We start from the raw sequence: 19,819 nt of genomic DNA, 5'->3' as shown, positions 1-19,819 counted from the left end.
CGATGGATGCTGGTAGGCAGAGGCATAATTTTTTCTCCTTACTTTCTGTTAGGGATATACACCCTAGCAGAACGTGCAATGGCAGTCTAGCAGGCAGGCAGATATGTGAGACAAAACGTTGTAGTAGCTTACACTCAGTAAGACAGATACACTGTGCAAGTTAAATAGTTTTTATTCCAGCAAGAGTTATAGCATAGTCAAACGGTCCATATGTCATACACTAAGTTCAGTCAGTCCGGGGGTTATTCAGTTTGCAAAGTCCAGTGTCGAAGAAGAGTTCATTAAACTTACAATCAATCAGTCCAGTGATATATCTCTTTTGCAGTCAGAGATATGAAGAAAAATCAAACCCCTTTTCTTCTCTCAGCAAACACGCAGTTATCACCATCAAGCCATCATTGTCAGCATTCCAGTAAAAGCCAGGGCAAACAGTGAGCTCTCTTGCTCCCTCTTATGGTGATTTTACAACTGCACCCAAAAACTTGGTTTACAGTTTAAAGTGATATATACACTTAAACTCACTAACATAGTTTATATATATTATTTTTATCCAAACTAAGTTAGGTAACCAATGTTATCCCTAACATTTTCCTCCCCAAAAAGTAAGCCCAATCACATAGTTTCATAGCAAAGCATGGGTATAGAGCTAGTAATGAAATATGGACTAAAATTTTGTATTATAGAAGCATTACAGTACAGGCAATCTTTGACTAATGGCCACAATTGGGAGTGGAACTTCCATTGCTAAATGTTGCCATTATTAAGTAAGATACACCACCTTATACATTTTTTTGCTGCAGTTGTAAGCTAATGTGGCTTTCCCATTGACTTTGCTTATCAAAAACCCACTGGGAAGGTCACAAGTGATTTTGTGATCCTCCAGGACACTGCAGCCATCATAAATGCATGCCAGTTGCAAATATTGATCATGTGACCGTGAGGATGTGGAAACAATTCTAAGTGCAAGGGCCAGTTGAAAGTCACTTTTTTCAGTGCCATTGTAAATTCAAATGGTTGTATATGAAATATTGACATATAGATATTTCTTATTTCTAACTTCACACATGATGTTATATGACTGTGTACATGACTGAAAATAACATGATATAATTCTAGAGTAATAACTAATACCTTACAATGAAATCATTTTTTCCTCTGTCTTTTAAACTCATAAACGAGATTTCCAATAAATCTTTGTGAAGATTTCCAAACTGTCTTTGTCTTCTGTGTTGAAGTCCTTGAACTTTCCTTTCTTTTCAAGTCTGAAATTTGGCATCAAATAAATTCTTCCTGTATTCTTTTTGAAGGACTATCTAACTTTTTATCCTCCAGTTTAGATCTTTCATTGTGCAATAACATTGACCAAAGGTGCAGATCATATAAGTAAGGAATCAGTATTTAATCATTGCCAGAAATGGTGACAAAAGGCTCCAGGCCTTTTCTTCCATGTTCAAAAGAACACGGAAGAAGGACCAGCTATTTAATCTGGGTGCTATCGTTCTTCATTTTTAAGAAGTCTGTAGAATAAGTAAGTAAAGATTTTACCTTTCCCGTTTCAATCTATTTTTAATGCTCTGTTGCTCTAATGTTGACATCCATTGCAAGATATTGATTCTACAACCCTCATCACTTTATCTTCCTTTTCCTAGATTCCCATCAAACAAAATGTCTTTCTTGTTAGCATTGTGTCAAAGGAAATGGACGTATTCAAAGTATCCTCTTTATATTTGAATCAGCCTTTCTAGTTTTAGAAGCTATATAAATATTTGGGTGGTGGGTACCCAAGCTACTACAAAATTCAAGGTTTGAACTTGTTCAACTTTCCAGGAATATTCCTCTCACCATAAAATCATACAGCAATTTTCAATTTCTTTGTCTCCTTCCATTCTGCTATTGTAGAAACATCTCTTGTTTTACAGTAAAGCTTCTCTCATGCTATATATTCATCATCCAAGAGATTACAATTCATGGTCCAATGTAAACAGGAAAAAAACAACATTTTGGTATTCTCGCTGCCAAATGCAAAGCAACACTTGATCACATTTTAAAAATGACACAAGAAGGTGCTATCATCATCAATGGGTCCTGTGCAGAGCACATTGGGCAGCAAAAGTTTTCCAGTGGTTTCTATCATTTGCAGCATCTTCTGCATCATCCCAAGGGACATTAATAAACTTAAGATCTTCCTTAAGTGTTTGGTGCCAAGTTTTCTGAAACTGGCTTCATTTTATCTTTCCCCCTAAAGTTCCAAAGATGTTTTTTCAAGAAGTAGTTGGACTTTTTGGTTTTTCTTTGAAGATGTTTCGCTTCTCATCATCATTCTCTGAGAGCTGAAGAAGCTTCTTGGATGAGAAGCAAAATGTCTTCAAAGAAAAAGAAGAAAGTCCAGTTGCCTCTTAAAAAAGCACCTTTGGGACAACCATGACCTAAATGACTGAGAATCTCCATAGATATTCCTCCTTAAAGTATCCAACATAGAGTAATTTTTGGATGCCGGACTTTAAGCAGATGTAAGATATGGCCAACAAACCGCATTCGACATTCAATCATAGTTCTTGATAGATGTTCTAAATATGATCTTTGCAGTACCTCTTCATTAGTGATGTGGTCCCGATACAAGATGTGGAGGATTCTTCTCAAGTAGCATTGTTGGAAAACATTTAACCATTTAATCATCTTGATTGTACACTTCCATGTTTCACAAGCATATATTGCAGTTGGTATAAAAACAGTCTTTGTGGTAATCCTTATGGCTGCTGTAGACCATATTGGGCGCATGTGTTGAAAATGGCCACTGCCATTCCAATTCAATGGTTTATGTCCTCCATTTGTAGGCATAATACTACCAAGATAAATAAATTGTTGGACTTGTTCTAATAGCCAGGCCACGGACTGTTAATTGGCGTATTGTCCTGAGCAGGTCCGACTTGCATAAATTTGGTCACCTCAAAATTTATATGCAAGCCAATCTTGTTGGCCTCATTATCTAAACTTGCATTTATTGCAAGTTCCTCTTTGTTTCACCAAGCAATACGATGCCATCTGCACAGTCTAAAATTGTTAAATGAGTTGTTGTCCATGAGATGCCAAAACTGGGTCCATCTCTGAAAAACGAAGTCCATGTAGAGGAGAAACAAGAATGGTGATAGTATACATCCCTGTCTTACTCCTGTACTGATGTTAAAGAAGACTGTTTTGCCAGATTCCTCTTGTACACAGCAGCTACATTTGCAATATAGGTTCTTAAAGATGTTGATAAAACGTTGAGAACTACCACAGGACTTTACAATATTCCATAAAGATTCTGATGGAAATTATAATTTCCACCTCTTTTTAAAAGTCATTCAAATCCAAAGGTTGTTTCTTTTCCCCTCTAGTTAATGCTATGCAGGTTTATCTAGACTGTTGTTTCCTTGTGCTATTCATGCAATCATAGAGGCCAATGATAGCTGCTGCAAAACCACCGAGGGTCATGCTGAATCATTCATGCTTTCTGCCTTTCTCAGAATAGGTTATACTTCTGAACAACCCATATTATACATGCACATTAACCACTTAAAAACCAATCCCCCCTCCCCAAGTACATGCTTTAAAATATTGTGAAATGGACTGGAAGTTGACAGTGTGGATGCATTTGGTTCAAATATGATCTAATGGAGGTAGGCTTAGCGAGGGAAGCCTAGTTTTCTTAAAAGGCCATTTTTCAGAAAAAATGCCCAAGCTTTCTTTTTTTAAAAAAAGTTATGCTTTGAATACGTTAATTAAAGTTTCTGTCTCTTGGCATCTTCAGTTAAAAGGAATTCCACAAGGAAGGATTTTTTTAAAAAAAGGCTTCTGCCTGCTAATCAAAAGGGAGATAAGGCTTTATCTCTGAATGACCTGATTCTAATTATAACAGTTTTATATGTATGCAACGTAGAAAAAATAAGTAGGGGGTTCATAATTTAGATCCAGATGCTATTCTTGCACTCTTGTTATGCAACTAATTCCACTTTCATAGCCGGTCTGAGATGTAACTCTTCCACTAACCTTGTAAGACCTTGGCATTCCATTGTTTGTTTGGGATTTGTTTCTCTGTTTTGGGCTTTCCTAACCTCAAATTTCTCAGAGACCATTTAAAGTGATAAGGCAGAAGAATCTTGTATACTCTTTCTGATTTTGGAATAGGAAATTTAATATCATTTTCTTTTAACAACCCCTTAATTCCTTGCGGGGTGAAATCTGGCCAAGTGAATGGAGCTGAGTGTTTACTGGCCGGATACTCTTCCTGTCGCCAATGTGGAATTATATTCAGCAGATTTAGTCTCAACGTACCCAGAGAAAAATATTTGCCTCTACCGAGGATCGAACTCAAGTCTCCTGATTGTGAGGTGAGAGCTCCACCTCTTGGCCATCGCACCATTCAATAGGAAAATCAGTATATCCTGTGATATTTGGGGTGCTATTCCAGGAAAATAAAACTACAGCCTTAGAATTCTTTCAGTATATTCCATATTATAATTGACTGCCTATTCCACTATGTTCCATGACATTGGCCAATTCTATAAACCAATGCCCTTGTGTGGGAAGGCAGAAGATACTGCAGACATTTCTATAGAATGATCTTCCATTAGCGGTATGCCAGATGCTGACATATATACTTTATATTAGAGTTTCTATGTATGATTGTCTTTCTATAAAGAGAGTGAGATAGTTTGGTGTGGTGGTTAAGCCGTCAAGCTAGAAACCAGGAGACTACGAGTTCCCCTTTAAATATAAATCAGCAGATGTCATCTTGGGCCAGTCACCCTCCCTTAACCCTAGGAAGCAGACAATGGCAAAACACTTCTGAAATCTTGCCAAGAAAACTGCCCGGATTTGTCCAGCAAGTTGCCAGGAATCAAGATGGATTCAAAGGCATCCAGCTCTATGCAGGCTTATGTATATGGACGAGCAGCTATATTCAGAACATGTGAATAATAAATAAATAAATAAATAATGGAATTATTCTGATTTTTATTCTGAAATTTAATTGAAACTGCAATTTTTACAAAAACAACTTTTTTAAAAAGACAAGTATAAAAATAAATGATTGAATAGTAAACTGTCTGGTATTAATAGACAGTTGTTCCTTAATGCTGTGGAACATAATGTAAACCAATAATTGAGCTGCCTAAACAGTCATGTATTGCAACATAAATATAATTTAATTAAATATCCATGACAGCAATGCAATAATGCTTCATTTTATAGTTCTATCTATCTATCTATCTATCTATCTATCTATCTATCTATCTATCTATCATCTCTCTGTCTATCCTTCCATCCATCATCTATCATCTACCTATCTACCTATCTTCTATCAGTCTGTCTATCCATCTATCTATCTATCTATCTATCTATCTATCTATCTATCTATCTATCTATCAAAATTGTATTCACTGCAGAATGACTTGTAGCATACAAATGGGTAGTAAATTGCATATTTATGTTATCAGTCAAGGAAGGTCATAAATATTGATCTGATTCCATATGAAGCCAAGGGAAGCTCACTGATCACTCCTCATTCATCATAGGGGTTTCATGGAATTCTTACTATGGGCTAGTGAATACATTAACTTAAACATTTCTTTAATGGTGTATGCATGTTGCCTTTTCACAGATTGTTTATATATGCCAGACAAGCTATCATCACTAATAAATGCTGCTATGTTTGCTTTTGAGACCAGAGAGGAAGAGTTTGTTAACTGTCAGCATGTTATTTTATTTATTGTCACTATGTTTATTTATTAGTCTTTCCTAGTCTGAATACCTAACATAATTTCTAACCAGGTATTTTGAAATAGTTTTCTATTAGCATTTCTTGATTTCTCAAGGATTTACTTCAAGATTGTTTTTTTTAAGGTTGAAGAGTTCATTAAAATAGTAGTATTAAAACAATAGTGTTTGCCCTTGAACAAGAAAGGCAATTTAATCAAACTATTAAATTAAATGGAAGTAAGAAAGACAAGAGACACTATATAATGTATTACTTCTACCTTTGAATATTCATAGGGTGAGCCTGGAGAAGCTGGAAACCCTGGGCCCCCTGGAGAAGGTGGCACAACGGTAAGTTTTTCTTCCAGTAGGTTTTGTAGAAGTGACTGTACTGTAGCTTCTCTATAGTACTTTGAGATAGTAATATGTTCTGTTTCTTTCTGCCAGAATGTACAGATAATTTCTTTATGACACCCTTAAATGTGCCAGGAAAGGTTTCTTATTAAAATTAGTGTTTCCACGCAGAGATTCTTAGTGATGAAATGAGTTCGATTTGCCACTTGATCTACACAGCAAAAATCTGATGCAGACTTTTTTTAAAATTTCAAGATCAAATCAAGGAGCAATGTCTGTTGGTCAATTTGTGTGATATCTGTCTGTATTTTCTACTTGTTTTTCTGACTCATATCACCTCTGAGCCTTTTTTTTAAAAAAAATATTGATCTTGAGAACTGGCATTAGACTCATTGGCTATCATAATCTTGGCTTATTTGCCCAAACCCTTATTCCAGTTATTTGGACAGACTTTTCAATTAGAGCCATGGTGGCACAATGGTTAGAATGCAGTATTGCAGGCTAATTCTACTGACTGCCAGCAGTTCAATTTTCACCGGCTGAAGATTGACTCATCCTTCCATCCTTCCAAGGTCTGTAAAATGAGGACCCGAATTGTTGGGGGCAATATGCTGACTCTGTAAACCGCTTAGAGAGGGCTGTAAAACATTGTGAAGTGGTATATAAGTCTAAGTGCTATTACTACTTCTAACTTTTGACATACAGCTCTAAATTTATGTTCCATTTGCATTTTCCACACAATAACACTCATACTTCATGGGAGAGACCTATTGTGTATGTCCCATTCTTCTTGAGGTAGCAGTTTTCATTAATCATAGAACAGGACTCTTAAATATTAGCATCATACTTCTACATACTACATACATTCAGAAAATCTTTTCGCTCAGTGATTTATCATGAAGAATTCTACCATTAATTTACAAATCATTTGCACTTCAGTTCATTTTCAAACTTCCCCAAAAATGAATTTCTTTTCTTTTCTAATGGGAAATTTTGGAGTGCTTTCTTCACTTCTCAGCTCAAAATATATTGCTTCAAAGATGTTTCCAATAAAAGCATGATTGATATTTGTTTATAGATTATTATTTTTTGGTTACCCACTACTTGTTTTAAGCAATCTATATATCCATTAAAAACTCTTCTTTTTTGTAGGGTCCAAAAGGTGAAAGAGGTGAAAAAGGTGAATCTGGGCCACCTGGAGCAGCAGGACCTCCTGGACTTAAAGGACCTCCGGGTGATGATGGTCCAAAGGGAAATCCGGTGAGTGAAGATACTATTCCCCCCCCAAAAATATATATATATATATTAAGATTTAATAATAAGTAATCGAGTCCTATTTCATGTCTTTACTTTATTTTCTCAATTCTCTAAAAAACATTTCTGAGTGCTGTCAGGAAGATCTGTTGTATACAGAGTTGCTGTATCAGTGAGAAGGGTAGAAGAAATTTAATAGAAATTTAATAAATCGATAAATAACAAATATTTTCCTAAATTTCTAAACTGGTCACTCTTGTTGGATTTATGCAAGTTGTATTCCAAACTATCTTGTGAGCATTGTATGAATTATTTTATTTATGTTTTAGAAGCTGTATCTTCTCAGAGTCTATGTATCAATAAAAATGTCTTATTTGCAATTACTTTTTCTTGATGGTCGTGTTTTTAATTTCTGTAGGGTCCTGTTGGGTTCCCTGGTGATCCTGGACCCCCTGGAGAACCAGGTCCAGCCGTAAGTATTTTGAAAATAAAACTGCTTTACCAGGTGAAGTGAAACTGTCACTGGCTTCATTCGATATCGGATACAGACTTTGATTCTGAGAAATTTACTTTGTTGCATCTCTTTGCTCTGAGCAAAACACTGCTTTGTGGAACTGAAATTGAAAGTTTCTTTCCTCAGCTCCTTTCCAGGATTCGGTGTAACGCTTGCCTAAATATTATTTTCATATTCTGTACAATGAGTGAGGCACAGAGACTTTCTTGATACCAACTTGTGATTGCATTGGCTTAGTGGAAAATTGAATCTTGGTCTCCTTGTTGCAGTACAGTATCCTGATTATTACATTGAACTGGATTTTGGGGAAAGTTATCAAGTATAAAAAAATTGCAGTTCTACAGCTAAGGTGAAGCAGAAGTTTCTATGAGAGGCTCTTTTGGACAATAAGCAAATCACAGTTATTTAGGCAAACACAGAATACTATATAGAATTAATATTGCTGTCTGTCACAGTTCTTAAAAAGAAAGTCTTCTTTCTGAGTAGAACGTACAATTCAAAAAGGAGATAAATTAGGTGGATGTTATTTTCTTTCATCCTCTTTCTTTTCTTTCTTTCTCTTTCTACCTCCCTAGGGAACTGATGGCACAGGAGGGGAAAAAGGTGACGATGGCGATCCAGGCCAACCCGTAAGTAATATCTTTGCAAGAATGATCCTTTTGACTGCATTGTATTAATTGATTGTATTGTAATAATTGAGGATGTCAGCAATTGTATTCCAATCACATAAGGATTGTGTGAAAAAGACAGAAAGCTTCTCTCTGAAACAACTCATATTGAATCTGTGTCTATTTATTTACTTTCCCTATTTATCCATGAGGAAAATGGATAAAAACAGGTAGTTCTCAACTTGTGATCAAAATTGGGATTGGAACCTCCATCACTAAGTATTGCAGTCATTAAGTGTGCCCTCACATGACTGTTTCCAATTTTACAACCTTTTTTTGTCACAGTCATTAAGCAAATTTGCTTCCCCCATTGACTTTGCTTGTCAGAAGCTGCCAGGAAGTCACAAATGGCGACCATGTGAGTCCAGGATGGTGCACATATATATGACAGTTGCATATCACATATTGTGGTGGTCATATGTGCAAGGACTGGTTGCAAGTCACTTTTTCAGCACCATCGTGACTTTTTCAGCACCATCGTGACTTTCACAGTCACTAAACAAATGGTTGTAACTCAAAGATTATCTGTCAGTATTTAAGTAAGAAGTTGCCATTAATACAACCTTCGGCAGTTTCCTCAATGGGAGACCTTTCATATTTCTGAATAAGTCAAGTCCACGAACTTATATTTTCCTAATATACACTGCTGGTTTTCTTATCCAGTATCAGTTGATGGCTCATGCTTTGATTGCCGTGTGTGTGTGTGTGTGTGTGTGTGTGCGTGAGCGCGCGTGTGTATATATAAAATCATTCACAGGATCTTTAAACAATCACATTTGAAAATGGGTAATTTGGATATTTTTCTATCATTTTAGGGGCCTCCAGGTCCTTCTGGTGAAGCAGGTCCCCCTGGCCCTCCTGGAAAGAGAGTAAGTCATATTTCTCTATACATGACTTTTTTTTGCGGGGGTGGGGGGTTCACTGCTGTCATCATTATTTTTTGTTTCAACATGGTTGGATTTGGAGGGGAGGCTATCAATTTAGGTGGATAGATGGAACAATTTAGGCAGACTCTTTCATTTGTATTGACCCAAGGGCTTATTAATATGCGGGAAAGCTCCTTTTTTTCCCTTTTAACAGTTTTCACCATCTGTTACTAAGGTTCTTCTGTCTTCCAGATTGCCATGCTTTTAGTATACTAAATTTCATCTGACTTATAACACCATGCACAATCTATTTCACACTTCACTACATTGCCTCCCAACACAGGCAGAGGTGCTGGAGGAATTTTTTTTTTTTTTTTTTTTTTTGTATCTGAAAATCTGGCAACTTTCACATTTATACACATCATCCAGCTATTCAGCTATCTTGCCACATTTTGCACTTCTTTGAACAACTTGACAATTTAAATTTATCCAAATCATAATTAAAATGCATGAAACACATATTTTGAGCATTGTTTTTGACAATGTAAGCTTGATGCAGATACAAATTATGAAACCACATAAAAGTAACCTGAACAAGAAATAAGCAGAAGGAAAAATTCCTAAAGAAAACCTACCTATAGCAGGTTTTCACCCGATATTCTTGCATCCCTGAGAAGTAAAATAGATAGATCGTCAAAACACATGGCAAATTGTAGTCAAAAAGCTTTTGAACCTTGTTCAGCATACGGAATGCATAGTCGTGACAATTATATCTGTTTGTTTATTAGGCAAAATATAATCTATTCCATGTTCTTTCCCTCCTCCCCCAATACGGTTCCAAGAAATATACAGTATATAGGCATTACATGCCACCAATCACAGCAAATTAATGGAACACAATTAGCAAATTCATGAACAGGTGTTCTGTTGTTTTATTTAGCCAGGAGAGCTTCCCTTTAGCATTTCTAATGTAACAAAAATCAACTTAATCTAGGTGTACTTTTGTGGAAAACTCTTATATTTGATATATTTTCAAAGGCCCAGATTACGGGGTACTAAATTATGTGCTGCTTTGTGTCATTTGTTTACATTTACTACGAACATAGGTTTGTTGATTAATTTTGAAAATGGGTGGTTTCCATGCATGCTGATTAAAATTGGGTATTCATAGTGGGAAAAGGTACTCAGAAGAGCCTCTCTGTTGCCTCTATCACAGTAACTGCACTTAACTAAAGTTCATCAGCAGGGATGATAATAAATAATCATTTTATATTATAACAGCAATTTGTTTCTTTCTATTATATATGGAGAATAATCCAATTTTATATTTTAGGAGACCCCGGTGTAAATTAATGATTATTTAGCTCCTCCTGCTCCATCTTTTTTCTTCTTCCTAGATCTGACATACTAAAAAAGAAAAAGAAAAAGGCAGTTGCTTGTTTAGTGAATGGATATTCAAGGGAACAGGCTTTGATCCATTTAATTAGTATATTAATCAACAGAAACTTTAGCTGATTTGTCTATGGGGAAAATTCTAATAAGACAATGGGAGGGGAACAAGTTTTAATCAACAGATTATGACATTAGGGCATGTTCTCTTTTTTTAAGCATTGTTTGGTTCTGGTGCTTTGCCAACCCAGGGTAACAATTAAAATCTAATAAATAATGCCTCTTTCTCCTACACTGAGAATAGTTTTCATTTGATTGTATCATAAATTATCATATTTCTGCACAATGTGATGCTCAAAGGCCTCCTGGTGGTAAAATGAACTTAGTTGATGCCGTCAGCATCTGCCTTCTTTGTATAATGCTTGAGCATTCCTGATTATGCCAAATGTTAATCGCACACATAGAGTGCAGGTCAATCTCACCAAACATGTTACCGGGACATTTGTCCCAATCATATATATTTTTTGCCATGGTTGCTGAGTAGCTGATTCCCTGCATGGACCACTCCATGGCTTGTATGTATTTCCCTTTCAATGGTCCTCTGAAAGATAATGAGATACCAGAAACTACCAGGTCTCTTACCAACATTCTTAATGCAAAGCAGACCATTGAGATGCCACAATATTTTATTATCTCCAGTAGTGATAATACATGACCTCTTATGTTTTATCTGCCAGCTTTGTCTTTTTGTGTGTGTTGAAATTGCCAGAGGCAGTACACACTGAAAGTAATATCTCACATTTAAAACAAAGAGTGCTTTGCTTTGATGAAACTTCAAAGGATCTCCTTGAAGCATGTTCACAATGCAACAATGGTCATCTTACTTCAAAAACTCTTAAAAACCTAATCATATTGTTCCAGTCTGGCCTGCTTGTATTTTACTCTGCCTTCTCCTTAGAGGAACTATGGAAGAAAGATAAGTGAAATCTTTTCAACAAGCTCACAGGTGCTTTTTCAAAAGGTAGCTGAACTTTCTTTGTTTTTCCTTGAAGACGTTTTCGCTTCTCATCCATGAACTGATGATGCTTGCTGAATGAGAAGAGAAACATCTTCAAGCAAAAACAAAGAAAGTCCAGTTGCCTTTTGAAAAAACACCTTTGAGACTTACATGACCAGCTGACCGAGAATCTCCATTGACTTTTCAACAAGCATTGCAGGAGAAAACCAAGAGAAAAGAAAGGATCAAATCCTAATCCAGATTCCCCTCAATATACAGTAAAACTCTTCCAATTTAGGCAATTTCAGCAAAGGCTGAAGGCAACCACTTCTTCAGACAATGCTCTTGAAGAAGGCTCAGAGAAGCTTCAATAGTTCAATAGGATTGGCCTTAGGTGTTTCAAGGACAGGGAAACAGCTTTGTGGAGGTGAATCAATTTATTTTTATTTTTTATTTATTTATTTGATTTCTCAATTGCTTACAAGATAATAGGTATAAGTATATACATAGTTATGAATACATGAAATGGGTACATATAAGAAAAAGAAAAGAAACAATAGGACAGGGACGGTAGGCACGTTGGTGCGCTTATGCACGCCCCCTAATTGTCTTCCTTATTTCAGTAAGCAAATCAGGATTCTTCTACAGCCTGCACCATTTCATTGAAGTGAATCTTTGTTGTTTCATATAGACGTAAATGTTTCTGCACTGGTGATTTACACAGCTATTGCTGTGACAATAGAAAGCGTGATTTCTTTAATGATATATTGCCACAACAATGGCTGGATGACATTATAAATTGCTAGTGGGAAAATGATCATGGATGCATGGTAATTGTTACTATGGAGCACAAAACTTAATTAATTACAAGAACAATAAGAGGGAGAATACATACAAGAAGAGAACACTTTAAAGGGCCATTAAGAGAGGCATATTATCTTTCTACTAAAACTCTTGAGGAAAGCCACAAATTTTTAGGTGAAAAAAAGCAGGAAGAATAAACATTTGCTTAATTTACCATTGTTTTCTGATTTTTCAAAGCACAAGCTGTAATTAAAAGCTTTAAAATGAGTCAGGGTATTACATTAAGTTTAGATTCTATTTTAATTGCTAGGCCTGTTCTACAATTAAAATCCCTGTCCAAATTGAAACAAATAAATGTCTTCCACCTTCGGCCACAAAGTGAAGAACAAAGAGGTTCTACAGGCTTTATTTATTTATTTATTTATTTATTTTTATTTGTCAATTGCTTACAAGATAATAGGTATAAGTAAAAACATAGTTATGAATACATGGATACATATAAGAAACAATAGAACAGGGACGGTAGGCACGTTGGTGCACTTATGCACGCCCCCTACAGACCTCTTAGGAAAGGGGTGAGGTCAATTGTAGATAGTCTAAGGTTAAAGTTTTTGGGGTTTGGGGAAAAAACACAGGGTCAGGTAGAGTATTCCAGACATTGACCACTCTGTTGCTGAAGTCGTATTTCCTGCAGTCAAGTTTGGTGCAATTAACCTTGAGTTTGTATCTATTGTTTGCTCTTGTGTTGTTATGGTTGAAGCTGAAGTATTCATTGACAGGTAGGACATTGCGATGTATGATTTTATATACTGTGCTTAGATCAGACCAAAGGCGGCATAGTTCTAGGTTTTCTCGGTCTAGAATTTCGAGTCTGGTGGCATAAGGTATTCTGCAACGAGTAGAGGAGTGGAGAACTCTTCTTGTGAAATATTTCTGGACTTTCTCAACTGTGTTAATATCAGATACGTAATGTGGGTTCCAGACTGATGAGCTGTATTCGAGTATTGGTCTAGCAAATGTTTTGTATGCTCTAGTTATATTACCAGAGCATTATACATTGTACATAGCTTTACTGCACAAGCTAAGATTTGACTTTGTAAACTGAGGCACTAGAATTGTAAAATAATAAGTTGCCATGCCTGATGCATGTCAGGTTGCCAGATGTGCGCTTCATTCTTGTGTGATATCTTTATTTGCAAAAGTTGTTTTCATCATTGATATTCATTATCCTCTGAGGCTTTGGCAAGGATGAATGGAGCTTCTTGTTGAATGTATACTGTGTATGATTTTAATTGGATTTGCCATTTTGTTCGTCACATTCTTTGTTGTTTGACAGTATTTTAAAGTTTTGCTCTTATATTTTGATAAAAAAAGATTGTGTGTGTCCCCAAGCCAGAGAAGATGAGATTGCCATAAAGGAAATTCAGATTTTTTTTCTAGCTTGATTAATTAATGGTGTTGCTCATTGCTAATATTTTATCATATTTATAGCCAATATAATCTCACTTCTCACTAGATTAGAGGAACAAATCAGGCTATTGGGTAATCAGATAAGTAGCATCAATAGCAGTGTCATATACCAAGGAAAAAGTTAATATTAGGATCTTCCTTCCCACTATATCTTGCAGAACATTTGAAGACTACTGCTAACATTTCAAAATGACAGGCAGTGCTGTCGGTTTGCAGGGGAGTCAGGAAGCAAATGTTTTTTGAGATCTTCATGCAGTTGATGTGAACATATATTGAGCTTAATTTACAGTCAAAAGGTGACTAATGTAATGTAAATACATTAAATAATATAAATTACATTATTTGGGTCATTGATATACAGATAGTCCTTGACTTACAATGGTGATGGAGCTTGTATATTATGATCACAAGTTGTGATGGTCATAAAACAGGTCACCCATATGACCAACCTAATTTTACAATCTTTTTCTGTGGTGGTTGTTAAGAGAATCACTACTGTCATGAAGGGAATCTGCTGTCATGAAGTGAACCCCTTATTATCACGATGGAGTACTTTTGCTGAAAGCCAGAAGTAAACTCTTTTTGACCAAAATGTTGAAAATCATGATCACGTGATCACAGAATCCTGCATATGGCCATAAATAAATGCATTGCTGAGCGCCTAAAATGTAGTCATGTGACCAGGGATGCGATTCAACCGGTATAACAACTGGTTCAGTGAGCGCGTGCTCCGCATTTAAAAAAAGCTAATGCTTACCTTCAACTGCAGCTGAACAAAACAGCTGAGGCGCGAATCAGCTGCGCTCTAACAAAAAGACAAATCACAGGAAAGAGCAGAGACGGGCAGACGGGCCCACATGCTTGTCAGAGCAAACCAGTTCGGAGCCAGGTGATCATTGGAACAAGGGGTTCGCCCGAACCGGCCCAAACCGGGAGAATCCCTGCATGTGACCATCAGGAGATCAACCATTGAAATGTTTTTGGAACCAGATCATAACTATCTTTTGGAGGGTCTGTTAAAACTTTGAATGGTCTCTAAGCCAGAACTGTCAAACTCCTGCCCATGGGCTACATGTGTCACATGCTGGCCAAGCCATGCCTGGTTTAGCAAATACGTCACATAACACCGCTGTGATGCTATGAGTTTGACACCCCTGCTCTAAGTGATCAGTCATTAAGTCAAAAGCTACCTGTAATGTCATTATGCTGCATATGATGTCATTATGGCAATATATATATATATATATATATATATATATATATATATATATATATGCATATGCATATGCATATGCATATACATATATACATATACATATACATATACATATACATATACATATACATATACATATACATATACATATATATATATATATATATATATATATATATATATATATATATATATATATATATATACACCGTGTTTCTCATATAATAAGGCCGGGTCTTATTTTTTTTTGAGCCCCCCAAAAATGGCTAGGCCGTCTTTTCGGGGGTGACTTAATTCCCCCCCCCTTGCATCTTCGGGCGGGCGGGCGGCGATGGCTTGGATGTTGACCTCGGCGTTGGTGGAGCACTTCGTATCAGGGTCAACGCAAGCAGCACCATATCCGGGTGTGCAACAAAAGTACTTCCTAATGGCAAGCCCCCTCACCATTCCCCCCCACTTCGCATGTTTTAATATAGGCCTTAATTTGGGGGGAGGGGCTTAATTTCATTTCATGCCTATAAAACATGCTGGGACTTCCTATTGGGGGAGGCCGTATTGTTGGAGAAACAGGGTATATACACATATACATACATACACACATACACACACACACACACACACACACACACACACACACACACACACACACACATATATATATATATATATATATATATATATATATATATATATATATGGCATTCAGCTTAGTTCGGGTATTTTCCCACGTCATAGTAGTTGTGCTTTTAAAGTTGTAGCTACAACTTTAAAAGCACAACTACTATGATGTGGGAAAATACCCGAACTAAGCTGAATGCCATACATGTAAGTACCCACGAAAACTTAAGAAAACAAACATATATATATATATGTAATGTATGTATGTATGTATGCATGTATGCATGCATGCATACATACATACGTACATACATAATCCCAAGATTTTGAGATGTTTGGAGATTAACAGGAGAAAGGAGGTTGTCCCTTTAAACCATTTTGTGTATAATGAGGTACAATTTAATCAGTTCAGCTTGGAGTATTCTGAAAGGAAAAGGAAGTATTTCCCTACACATGATTGTGCAGTTTGAACGACATTAATTTACAACACATTGTTTTAAATGGAATTTATCCTAAAGTCAGCTCATGATATAAGATGAATTAAAGTTTAGTGCCAAATAAAAAGTAATGTCTTCAGAAAATAATGTTTCAAGAACACCCTAAAAGTTGATAGGCCTGCAATTATCCTACTATCAGTAGTCTTTTTGAAGAATAATAGATACACATCCTGAATAATCTCTTCAGGCATGTGAACATCTAAGCCTTATTTGTCAGGCAATTAGCTGATTTTTAACAGTTTTTTTTAAAAAAAACATACAGCAGCACTAAATGTAAGCTGTAATCTATTTAGCAAAATGAGATAAACCATTCTATATAATAGGCTTGAGTGAACTGACATGCTTAATTAGTTTTATCTATTTTACACAATAATCTATTTGTTGCACCAATTTACTGAACATTTATAATGCTGGAAACAATTACAGTGGCTTTAGTAGTCTTTTTCAGCAGGAATTGGAATAAGACTCACTTGAAGATTCAACAATGACTAAGTTTGCTACTGTTAAGGCAAAGCATTTCTTTTCCAATATGTTTTTGTTAGATCCAAGTCCAAGACAATAAAAGGAAGTATGCCACATTTACTTGTTCTTTTTAAAGACATTAGGAAGCTGTTTCTTATTTTTTTTTTTTTTTTTTTGTGGGGCATTTGGGATTAAGGTCAGGGGATCTCTTGAGCCAGTGAGCAAAAGAGCTTTGCAATACTTAGCGATGCTTTCTCAATTCCAGTAACTTTTTCATTGTCAGTAAAAACCCATCCAATGCCTTCATCTCCCATTCCACATTTAGAAGCCAAGTAAGCTAATTGAATTTTAGGCACTTTCAGTTAAGCCACACTGCTTCCAAGTAATCCTCAACACTCATAATTGTTTGTCAGTGGCATGGGATTGCCCCAATTGCAGCCATTACAAAATACTTGGTCAGACACTGTGTGTGTTGACCAAGAACATTGAATACCCAAATATCATCGAACTTTCAGTGGTTGGTGGATAAAACATCCACACTATGAATAAATTAAAAATAAATTTTAAAATCCATTGTAATTTTAAAAAAAGAGCTCAAACTCCTACAGCAGTGCAAGATTCATAGAATTTCATTAATGCCAGAAAAAAGTGATAAAGGTACAAAAACTTGGAACTAGATAAATATGCTCCATTTCCTCATTTATTACCAAGTGTTTTAAGACCCCTATGAGCTGACTAGTCTTCTGTCTCATAAATTCCCTAATAGATGGACTGATACCTCTCTTAAGAAGTAAGGCGAAATGTCCATGTGGTCCTTATCTGCCATGTTTTGCAAACTTTCCCTTCTTTCTCAGAGTCAGAGAATCATCTTACATATGCACAGAACATCTACAGTAAAACAAATGTAAAAATTAAGGTACAGTCAAAACCTAGCAAAATATACCTCAATGATACATTCAACCTAAATGGCATCCTGCCAACGCATAAATTGTTTTCAAAAGAGCTCAATTTTGAATACCATTTTGAATACTATTTTAGAATACCATTCTAAATGAAATCAGGATGGAAGCTAGCCTGATTTCAATCAGGGGACTATTTAAATTGTAGTAGCTGTTACTAAGAAGTAGCATCTATATGCTGCAACTCCACTCACTTTATCAAAGCTGGGTGCAGATAACAACTTCACCCAGGACACACACACATATACATATACATATACATATACACATACACATACACATACACACACACACACACACACACACACACACACACACACACACACACATATATATATATATATATATATATATATATATATATATATATATATATCAGAAAGTTAGATATGATTGCAGAATGGGGCTCTGTAGATCCCAAATGCCATATCAGATAGGACTTTATAGGTGAGACTGATATTTTGAACTGTTCTTGGAAAACAATTGAGACGCAATGCAGTATCAAAAGCAGGGATGATATTCAAAGGGCAAAATTACCAATAAAGAGATTACTATATTTTGGAAGGAGGGAAAGAAGGAAGGAGGGAAGGAAAGAAGGAAAGAAGGAAGGAGTTCCTTAGCCATTTCACTTTTAAAAAGAGGAAAACAAATGTGAACTGGTCTTCATTTCTATTTTTCTATGTTCTCTAGTTATCTACCTGGAGAAAAACATTCAAATTCAACTCTAACAACATCTGTATATCTGGGAGCAGCATATTGTATATGTAATTCTGAACAATATATGTCTGCCCTGTACTCCTAGGTAAGGGTTTTTTAAATTCCAGAAGGGAATAGCAAGATGGATGGATGGAGAGAAAGAGAGAGAGAGAGAGAAAAGAGTGAGAGACACGTGTATGTATTCATCTTTTCCAGCCACTAATTTAATTAGAAGTAGTCTTCAACTTATGACCACAAGAGGGACCAGAACTTCTGTTGCTAAGCAATTCATTTGTTAAGGAGAGTCACGCCTAATTTTACAACCTTTCATACTGCAGTTGTTAAGTGAATCATGCAGTCATTGAGTGAATTGGGCTTCCCTCATTATCTTTGCCTGTTGGAAACCTCCTGGGAAGATCACAAATGGCAATCACATGACCCCAGGATGCTGCAACTGATATACCTACCGTAAATACCTGCAAATTACCAAATTCTTGAGTTGCTACTCAGAGATCCTACCATAGTCCTAACTGCTAGGAATGGTCATAGGTCACTTTTTTTCTGCACTGTCATGACTTAAGTTGAACTATTAAACAAATGGCCATAAGTCAAGGACCATCTGTAATAGGAACTTTATTCAAACTGGCCTTTGGGCCAGCCTGAGGTCATGTAAGTTGAGGGGAAGCTAGAAGAGAATAGGAAAGGGATTCTTTGAGTCCAAATTATGTGACTGTTTAAGGCTTCTTGGAATTGACCAAGCAATGCCTGATTTACATAGTGCTATTGGTTCTAGGAAACAGTTTTGGTTCTAAGAAGCAGTTGTGCTTCTAATTCACTTTTTTTTTTTTTTTTTGCTGACTGGAGAGGGAATTGTATCCTAGGCTTTTACATGGGCAGTCCTGTCTAAGGAGAAAACTAAGGAGAGCAAAGGCTAATGCTCTGTAAATGGGCAAATGTTTTATAAACCTTTGCAGTGTGTTCTTGAAAGGTTGCCAAAGGGTAAAAATAGTTCTTGATTCAAATGAAAATGTTCTTAGAAATCACAGCTCTTGCAGGCTTATTCTAGAAATTGGTAACATTTTTACCATAAACAGATCTCTGATGTATGCAATTATGTTTGGTAAAAAAAAATGCAGAGACAGGAAAAGTGCAATGAATAATACATGTCTTGCAACACTTCTTGGCTTTTAATGTTTTGTTTTAAAATCCAGAAATAGATTATTATTATTTTTTGCATAGACCCACATTCAAATTACCTGGTAAATTAATTTGTTGTGGTTTTTAGATTACATCTATAAGTGATATGCTCCATGCTGTAT

General features: G+C 36.0%; 1 protein-coding gene across 2 annotated transcripts in view; it reads left to right on the top strand.

The window, feature by feature from the left end:
• The window catches only part of COL11A1 (collagen type XI alpha 1 chain), a 272,464-nt gene that overhangs the window by 218,465 nt on the left and 34,180 nt on the right, over positions 1–19,819 (top strand). For both annotated transcript variants that reach the window (XM_087960746.1, XM_087960745.1), the window contains 5 exons: positions 6,034–6,087; positions 7,243–7,350; positions 7,763–7,816; positions 8,434–8,487; positions 9,342–9,395. In XM_087960746.1, coding sequence (XP_087816872.1) covers positions 6,034–6,087; positions 7,243–7,350; positions 7,763–7,816; positions 8,434–8,487; positions 9,342–9,395 — 324 coding nt within the window. The remainder of the gene's footprint in view (positions 1–6,033; positions 6,088–7,242; positions 7,351–7,762; positions 7,817–8,433; positions 8,488–9,341; positions 9,396–19,819) is intronic.

Source organism: Notechis scutatus, chromosome 3 (assembly GCF_049901735.1).
Source record: "Notechis scutatus isolate UNSWTSFEM ecotype Mainland chromosome 3, rNotScu1.2, whole genome shotgun sequence".
Classification (NCBI taxonomy): domain Eukaryota; kingdom Metazoa; phylum Chordata; class Lepidosauria; order Squamata; family Elapidae; genus Notechis; species Notechis scutatus.
The sequence above is the reverse complement of the archived record's forward strand: the minus strand, read 5'-3'. Positions and strand labels throughout refer to the sequence as shown.